Source organism: Taudactylus pleione, unplaced genomic scaffold, assembly GCF_031769625.1.
Source record: "Taudactylus pleione unplaced genomic scaffold, aTauple2 ptg000005l, whole genome shotgun sequence".
Taxonomy (NCBI): domain Eukaryota; kingdom Metazoa; phylum Chordata; class Amphibia; order Anura; family Myobatrachidae; genus Taudactylus; species Taudactylus pleione.
In genome coordinates, this window is record NW_028284408.1 from 3,444,685 (window position 1) to 3,454,130 (window position 9,446).

The 9,446-nt window shown below is 47.2% G+C and overlaps 1 protein-coding gene across 1 annotated transcript in view; it reads right to left on the reverse strand.

The window, feature by feature from the left end:
• Positions 1–7,263, reverse strand: part of TDRD3 (tudor domain containing 3) — a 243,208-nt gene extending 235,945 nt beyond the window's left edge. Inside the window, exon 1 of the mRNA XM_088481163.1 lies at positions 6,959–7,263. Within this exon, the coding sequence (XP_088337289.1) occupies positions 6,959–7,002 (44 nt within the window). The 5' untranslated portion in view covers positions 7,003–7,263. The remainder of the gene's footprint in view (positions 1–6,958) is intronic.
• Positions 7,264–9,446: the final 2,183 nt, after the last annotated feature.

Sequence of the window (9,446 nt, forward strand, 5' to 3'; positions counted from 1 at the left end):
AGTAAGCATCTTTGATATGTAAGAACACCAGAAATTCTCCTGGTTCCAAGCCTGCTATCAACGAGCACAGGGATTCCATCTTGAACCTGAAAAACGTCAAGTGAAGATTTAACGACTCAGATTCAGGATCGGACGGACTAATCCATATGGCTTTTGGAACAACAAAAAGATTCAAATAGAATCCTTTGTTTCGCTGGTGAAATGGGACCGGAAGCACAACCTTCGAATCCAAGAGTATGTCGATAGCCTGCTGTAACACTACCCTCTTCCCTTCTGAAGGTGGGAGACCGGTAATGAAGAATCGAGAAGGAGGATGGATCGCAAAGTAGATCCAGTAACCTCGAAAAACTAGATTTTTTTACTCATTTGTCGGAACAAGTTTGAAACCACACCTCCTTGAACCGCAAGAGACGGGATCCAACTGTGGGGGCCCCCCGGGGCAAGCAGCCCGTCATGCCACTGGCATGTTGGTAGGCTTAGCGTCCTGGTGGCAAGAGGAGAAAGCTGCATTTCCTCTACCTCTTGCTCCTTGCACGGCAGGAAGAGCCTCATGCGCGACCACGAAACTTAGTGGGAACCCGAAAGAAATGAAAGGAAGTTCCAGAAAAGTACCTATGAGGCATAGGTGTAGATGATGATGAAGAAGGCATAAACGTAGACTTGCCTCCTGTGGCTTGAGAGATCCGCTTATCCAATTCTGGGCCAAAAAGGATATCCCCGTGAACGGTAATGCCTCCACCACCTTCTTGGACTCAGCATCCACTTGTCAGGAGCGGAGCCAGAGGGCTCTGCGAGCAGCTACCGCTGAAGCTGAAATCCGGGAGCCAAGCAAACCTATGTCTCTGGATGCTTCGCCAAGGTAGATGGCAGATTCTCGGATGTGCTCTGCTAAGGTGAGGAGTTCCGATCTTGGGAGTCTCCAAATGCAAACCCCTGGCTAATTCTTCAGCCCACCTCTCTGTAGCCTTGTTGACCCAAGAACAGACAAGCACAGGTCGGAGAAGTAAACCTGCAACGGTATAGATGGACTTTAACGTAGTTTCCAGCTTACAGTCACATGCTTCTTTCAGGGAAAATTATCTCCGGAACCAGATGGTTAGTTTTTTTTTTTTTTTTAGAGAGATACCGATGAAACCATAGGTGGCGGAGATTCCCATCGAGCTCTATTTTCTGGAGGTAAAGGGTAGGAGGAGCTTAGATATCTGGAACTTTCTGCCTGGATGTTTCCAAGCCAGTGACATTTGGTCATCTAGTTCCTGCAAAAAAAGTAAAGTGATAGAAGCAAAAAGAACGTCTGAGTCGGGGAGTCCGTTACCTTAAGTACCTGACCTACTGCGAGGATAAGAGCCTCCAACCCTTGAGGGCCCACATCTACATCCTGAGTGTCTTCCTCCAGAAGAAGCTCTTCTTCCGAATCCTGAAGAAATTCACCTGCTTCTATCATCCGACTGCAGAATCGCTGGAAAAGCTCTTTTCCGAGGCGGTGGTTGTGTAGGTGTCACATGAACCTGTGACGCAGAACCCACCACCTGTACAAAACTATCCATAGAACGAGCTAAGGCCTGAACCTAGGCCGGCTCAGCTAACTCTCTATAAAAGAAACTAAAAAGGCATCGCTAAGAAAAAATTTATTATTGCATTTATTATATATCATGAAAGTAAAACATAAAAAATAAATATATACAATGAATATAATTACACCGGCCATTATAATAAGTAACGAATATAATTACATATGGCCCCCAGACCAGCCTGTAATGACCGTCGCTGTGCAAGTCCCTCTCCTGCAGAGCTAAACTCTGCTGCCACATCTAACTAATTGCCAGCCCTTCCCCTGCTAGCGGGGAAGGCTGGTGTACTTACCCCTTGACCACTGGGGACCCGGACTCAGCCGCACGCAGCTGCAGCGGATCCCTTCACCATTGAGACAGAAGGCTTGTCTCCTCTGTAGCAACTGATGCTGCTGTTGTGGTCAGGGACTTGGACGCGCACCTCAGGAAGCGGCGGCGTGTCCCTCCCGGCGGCTCCAGTGATGCAGGCAGACAGGGGAGAACAGTCTGCCTGTTGGTGTATAATAATGTTTAATAAAAAAAAAAAATTAAGTAAATATCAGGAGAAATATTGCCCAGGGACCAGTTCCCTCAAGGCACATTTCTGAAACTGAAGAGGTGAGGGGTATAGAGAGGGTGGGGGAGGATCCAGTCACACTTGTAAATTCTTAAAGTGCTGGCTTCACTCTACACCCATCTATACCCCACAGTATTGACTCCAGTGTCCCCTCTGGATGAAGGAGAAACATGCGAGTTTGCATGTTCTCAGACTATGCTACATTGGCAGAGTTTAAAAAGTGTGAGAGAGTTTACTCACATTTTCTAAACTCTAACCTTATTACATTTAACCGGAGGGGCCAAATGTAATAGGGTGAGAATTTAGAAAATGTGAGAGTTTAGCAGTACTCTTTCACATTGGTTGAGTTTTATCTTCAAAATGGGAAAAAATCTGGATGAGAGTTTTTTTGAGTCTGAAAAACATGCAAGTTGCTCTGTTGCTTTGTTCTCGGACTCTATTACATTGACCAAGTTTAAAAAGTGTGAGAAAATGCTCACATTTTCTAAACTCACCCAATTACATTTGGACTGAAGTGTCTGATCTGATGAGCGATGCTGCAGAACGGCGCTGACGATCACATCTAAAAGGTGAGTGAGGGGGGCATGTATGGGTAAGAATAGCAGTTTTCGCTTTTTTCTCTTTTCAAATACTTATTACGTTATTTTTACCTGAATACTAAAAAAACAGGACTGCTCGGTTATTATTTTAGCTTATGGGTTCCTTGAAACAAATATTGAGACCCTAAGGGTGCCTCAAACTGAGAAAGTTCGAGAACCACTGCACTAGGGTTGGGAGGGTTTAGGGTAGGGTTAAAATATTTACTGTAACCGTCGCTTTGTCAGAGGTCTGCTGCCGGAAGTGATGGTTACATGACCTCCAGGACCCTTAAGCCGCTACAGCCGTCAGTACCAGGTAAGACACCACTAGACCACCTGGGACATGTCATCTGTGTAAACATGATGGGGGTAATTCGGTAATTTTTAGTTCGGCTGTAACTAACAGGCGCCCAATGCAATTCAGATGGCGTTGATTCCTAAAGCCCTGCTTCCTTTTACCGTGTTGCGGATCCCTCCGCCACCTCCGCAATGAATGCCTGCGGCAGTGTCCAAGCGCGACCCCCAGGTCACGCAAGCACACAAGGACAGCATGGCAGGGGTCAGTATCACTGTAGCATTATGGACACTAGTGCATGCGTTATGGAATTCAGGGGGCAATTCAGCTGTGGACGCATAGGCTATCAAAGCTCAGTGTTCTCCCCAGGCTGTTTTCTGCGGGCGCATCGCCTGGTAGAAACAGCCTGCCGCCCGGCACTTTTCCCCGCCGACCTCCGCTGTGGAACCCTGGCCTGTGAAGTGGCCGGAGGCTAAAGAAGCCTCCGATCACTTCAGAGTCAAGCATTCCCAGTGATGCACTGTGCAGGTGACGTCATGATGTCACCAGCTGCGTGAGGAGCCTGCCCCGCGCACCTGCTGGATCTAGTTAGATCCAGTCAGCGCAAGGCAGCGGGAGCGGCCAGCAAGTAAAGGTAAGTGCTGGGCTGGGGTCAGGACCAGTCTGGGGGCACTATTTAAGTCTGGGGGCACTGCATAAGGGACACTATTGAACCTGTGGGTACTGCATAAGGGACACTATTTAAGCCTGGGGGCATTGCATAAGGGGCCAGTCTGGGGGCACTATTTAAGCCTGGGGGCACTACATAAGGGACCAGTTTGGGGGCACTACATAGGGGCACTACTTCAGCCAGGGGGCAATGCATAAGAGCAAACTTAAACTACAGGGGGCAATGGATAAAGGGGAAAACTACAGGGGGCACTGTATAATGGGCACTTTTGACTGAAAGCCAGTGGGGGAGCAGCCTGAGACCTGTCGGGCTGGATTGGTAAGGGAGAAGCCCTTTTTCCCGGCGCGCGCATAATTGCGAAGGCCCCCACCAGCTACTTTTGGATGCCACCCGGCTGGAAAAAATTTCTGGGGAGAACACTGAAAGCTGCTAACATGTTAGCAGATACAATAGCACGAATATGGTAATACAGCAGGAGGCGCATCCTGCATGCGTTACTGATCTGAGCTGTGTCCAAAAACGCAGCATCAGATCATTTGAGTGTCCATTGGCCAGCTAAGTTACCCATGTGGTCACGCAAGCTGGTCGTTGCAGATACTCAAAAAAGGGCGTACTCCACCATATCGAAGGTGGATACCATGGACCCCAGGACCTGCATTACTGAGTAAATAGATAGATACCCTTCGATTGCGGAGCAATTTGTGCACGAGCAAGTGCAGAGCCGAAATTGTGTCCGCTGACAGAAAGATCCTTTGTGCTCGTGAATCCAGGAGTGCACCCAGATATATCATCCGCTGTTTTGGAGAGAGGAAGGACTTTCTCCAATTAAAGAGCCAGCCATATGCTTGCAGGCAAGCAATGGTCAGCTGGAGATGGAGTTGTAAAATAGGATTTTGGTACTTACCAGTTAAATCCCTTTCTCAGATTCCACAGGGGACACTAGTGATCATGACACTGGGTATAGAAGGGTGGATGAGTGGAGATGGCAATTTAAATTTATTAGTGTGTAACTCCTCCCCCAGATGCCCCAGTTAGATAATTGGAGCCCGAGGAGATGGAAACAGAAGGAGAAGATAGAAACTGAGAAGGAATCACAGAAACAACGTCGTAAAGCCACAAAAAACAACTGTAAGCAAACACAGAATACATACATGTGTAACAGAACACCTCGGTAGTTAAAACAGTGCTGGGAGGAAGTCCAGTGTCCCTGTGGAATCGGAAAAAGGGATTTAACTGGTAAGTACCAAAATCCTATTTTCTCTTTCATCCACCAGGGGACACTGGAGACGTCCAAAAGTTTTCACCCCCAGGTGAGAGAGCTCTAAGAGATCTGCAAAACTCTGTGGCCAAAATTCAATTCAGAAGCAGCAATGGTATCAAATCTATAAAAACAAACAAAGGTATGAACTTTTGGAAGGAAGGACGGAATTGGAATGTGGAGATAAGCATCCTTGATGTCCAAGGACACTAGGACCTCCCATTGTTCCAGACCTGCAATCACAGAGTGAAGAGACTCCATCTTGAACCGGTAAAACTCCAAATAAAGATTTAACGGTCTAATACAGAAATACTACTTGGTTTTGAGTAGGATGTGTCTTGAGATAATCAACATACACTTTTTTGTGACAATATTTACAAAAATAGTTGGAATACAAAATGGACCCAATGCTAAATGATGCCGAAGGTGCAGAACACTTCTACAAGGACCTGAACTGCAATGCATGTACTCGCATCATAATTACTAAAGTAAAGGTATAGTTTCCATAAGGCTTTTCACTGCCTGCATTAATTTGAAATCATAGTCATAGAAAATTACAGTCATGCTCTATATACACTATAACCATATTTTGTACATACTTTCCATAGACTATGCAGGCAGGTGTATGGAAGTACATCCTTAAGTCATACTTGCCTATTCTCCCAGAACGGCCGGGAGGATCCCGAAAACCGGGTGGCACTCCCGGCCGACCTGGAAAAGTGGGCAAATCTCCTGCCATCGGCATATCCCCAAACCATCCGCATCCTCAAACACACACACCCCTGCAGCGGGAGGGTCTATGACGCGATTTGCGCTGAATCGCGACATCATAGCCTCATCCCCTGCTTCACAATGCCGGTAATCACTGCGTTGTGTATCGGGAGCAAACCCACATTGATGCAGTCATGCCCGCGCTCCACCCCGGAGGGGGCAGCCAGAATGTTGGCAAGTATGCCTTGGGTGGACAGTATAGAAAGAGCTCTAAGCACAGTCATCTACACCATAACAAGTTCACTTAAGCATTGTGAGCATTGCAACCACAGTTCATAAGAGAAGCCCTGTACTGTACATTTGGTCAATATTATTATTTATTTTGTTATTTGTATAGTGCACATATATTCTGCAGCACTCTACAGGGAAAACTGCAGTCATTCACATCAGTCCCTGTCCCAGTGGACTTTACAATCTATATTGGCATATCACATGGGCACACAGACAGACTAGACGATGTGTGTATGAGCCGATATCGACAGCGGCGTGCCCATCCACACTTGCCTATTCCGGCAACGATGAACAACGGTCGGGGAAGGGGGGTTTTCCATGCTGCATGGCATCATTAACGGTATCCCATGTACAGCCGACTGGGGATATGGTTAACGACCTGCGGGAGCGCGCATCGTTCGTCGGTGAGGGCATACACACTGGACGAAATGAACGACATCGTTATCGTCCATATCGTTCAGAAATCTCGTCTAGTGTGTACACGGCTTAGGGTGTATTTTTTTGTCCAAAGCCAATTAACATAGAAAGCTGTTTTGTCTTGTTTTTCTGTAGGAAACCAGAACGCCCCAAAAAAAAAACTCACGCAAACATAGGAAGGACATACAAACTCCACACCGATACTGTAGCCCATGAATCAATCTCATAATCTCAGTGCTGTGAGGCAGTGATGCTAATCACTACGCCATCCGTGCTATCCGAAAAAAATAGGGTTGCAAATATATGGGGATAAGTTAATAAAACGAGTGTTTTACTTGGAAGCTATAGGAAAACTTGACAACTATGTTTGCACACAAGTACAAGAGTGCCAGTTGTTTCGATATGGCCATAAAGACAGGGTCACACTTCTGACTAGTGTGAAGGTTTTACAGCCCTGTCCCACTCAGTGTGTGTGTGTGTGTGTGTGTGTGTGTGTGTGTGTGTGTATATATATATATATTACAGTATGTATATATATACATGTATATATATACATACATATACAGGACTGTGCTCTGGCACCTGTGAATGTGTGTGAGGCCGCGTCTTACCATCCTTCCTCCTGGCACAGGGATGCACTTGTAACGTCTGCCATTTCCGCTCTTCTCGGCACTACCCTCCTATGACCGGGTACACACCGGTCTCGCTAACTGCAGAAGTCAGTCTGCTCATCAATAAACGGGTGTCCGGGATCGGTGACACCTCATCTGGCCACGCACGTCGCTTAATTATGACGATAGGTACAACAATGGGTGACAGGGAACTGCCAGCAAACGGGCAGTCATTGACCCCTGTGCGACCAGCCAACCGGCGCTGAGTCCGTGACGTAAAACAGTGCGACGAAGGTTGTGAGGCTCCAGCGCCGCCATGACAGTCAAGGGCAAGTCGCCAAGAAATTAAAAGTTAAAATGTCGCGATACCGGGATTATTGTCTGACACGCATTAAAGCAACCAGGTGACATATTGAGAAATTATTATCACTGCAGGTGAAAAAAAAAATGTGTGTATGTATATATATATATATATATATATATATATATATATATATATATATATATATATATATATACATTTTGCTATCCAAATAACCACGCTAGTTAGCCCACGATAACCTTCAATAGAATTTAACACAACTGTTTTACTCTCCCTGAGCAGGTGAAAACTTTGGAAAAACAGCTAAGGGACTAGCTTCAGAACCCCTGGCTATTCTTGTCAACTCTCCCTGAAACAGTAGCAGTCTTCCTGATTGCACCTTACCCCATTAGAAGCTATTTTATAAAAAAAAAAAAAAAACATTTAAATGGGATCATTAGTATAATTTCCCTGCATTGGTTATAAGGCACAATGGGGTAGATGTATGATAGCGGCACTTAACGTGCCGCTATACCGCTTCCTGCTTCGCATCTTTACCGAGGCGAAGCTGGAAGCACTACAGATGAGATGTAAGAACATCTCATCGGCCGGAGAGGGGGAGCATTAACTCCCCCCTCCGGCGCTACCCGTTAGAGACAGCAGCGCATCAGCCTAGTGCTGATGCGCTGTGTCTCTGTCCCGGCCGGCTCCACTGAGCATGCGCGGGATCTCTCAAGTATCGCGAGATCCCCGCGTGGAGCCGGCAGCCGCCGCAGCAGGGACAGCGCTGTCCCTGCTGTGGGGATAGGCTACAGCCGGCCGAACGGTCATGCGTTATGACCGTTCATACACGGCCCAGGCTATCGGCGCTGCTATCTTGTAGATAGCAGCGCCGATAATGACAGAGGCGCATAGCGCCCCTGTCATTTACCACCCAGACCCCCAATCATACATCGGGGAGAAGCGGTATCAGGGCACATAACGTGCGCTGATACCGCTTCTGGGCTTCCTACATCTACCTCCATGATCCCTATGGACACATGCATTTTCTGAAAAGTATCAGTGTGTTTTCATCAACAAATAGATCTTACTAACGGCTTTTGGTCTCGTTTACATTTGGATGGAAATCAATTTTATGACACGTCTCTCAGATGTAACAGTACACGCCCACTTTACCATCATGCTCATAGGTGCTGCTTTCACAATCTCTCTGAAATGCTTTTTTAAAAGTAAGCAAGTATGGCCCTGGCACACCCCCTCTCCCATAATGAGTAAGTAGGCAGTAATTAAATTTTCATTATATTCATTTAAGTCAAAAAATAAATAAAAAAATTTGGGGTAATATCCTGCAAAGTGCAGAATAATGGGTTAAAATATGTGGTTAGGTATATGGGAGGTGTTGTAATGGATGGGACAGGTTCTGTTAAAATTGCTGATGGGAGTTACAGGTATTTTTTCAGTGTCACAGGTGGGATGTGTGGTAGGTTGTGGCAGCACGATTGCGTTATCATGGCCCTGCATTCCCATACCTCCCAACATTTCAATGAAGGGTGGAGGGACAGTGTGCGCGCCGAAAGCACCCGGAAAGGGGGCATGTTTTTCGGGGCAGGGCGGAGTCAATTGAAAATGGGGCGGAGCCTCTTGGCTTCCCCCATTTTCGTCACTTTGGGGGCGTGCCCAGCACTCTCCGAGCTGCTGGGCAGCCCCCAGGCACCACGCACGGCATCTGTTCTCCTCCTGCACACCCGCTGCTCTGCTATGCAGGGCAGCGGTTTGTGCTTTCCCCAACTTCCCCCCCCCCACCGCGGGACACTGCGGCCCGCGGGCGGGACAGCGGGACAGTCCCAGAAAAACGTTGGGAGGTATGCATTCCATTATACTGTGCCGATATCACAGGCATTATAAAACAGGGTAGGACTACAATGATGTGATTTAGTGCAAATCTCCGCCCGAACCGCCCACTTTTGCACCGGAAGTTGGAAGCTGCAGTGGTGTGTGGCCAGCTGTGGGTGGTCCTGATGGGTTATATGGTCGGCTCCAGTGGACTTGCCCACTCTTGCAGGAGGCTGGGTGTGCTACCCAATTTTTGAGAGACTCCCAGCTGTTCCAGTAGAGTAGGCAGGCATGTTTTCAACCATACTTGTCTCATACTTGCCTACTATTGAATCTTCCTCACTGGGAGAAAGC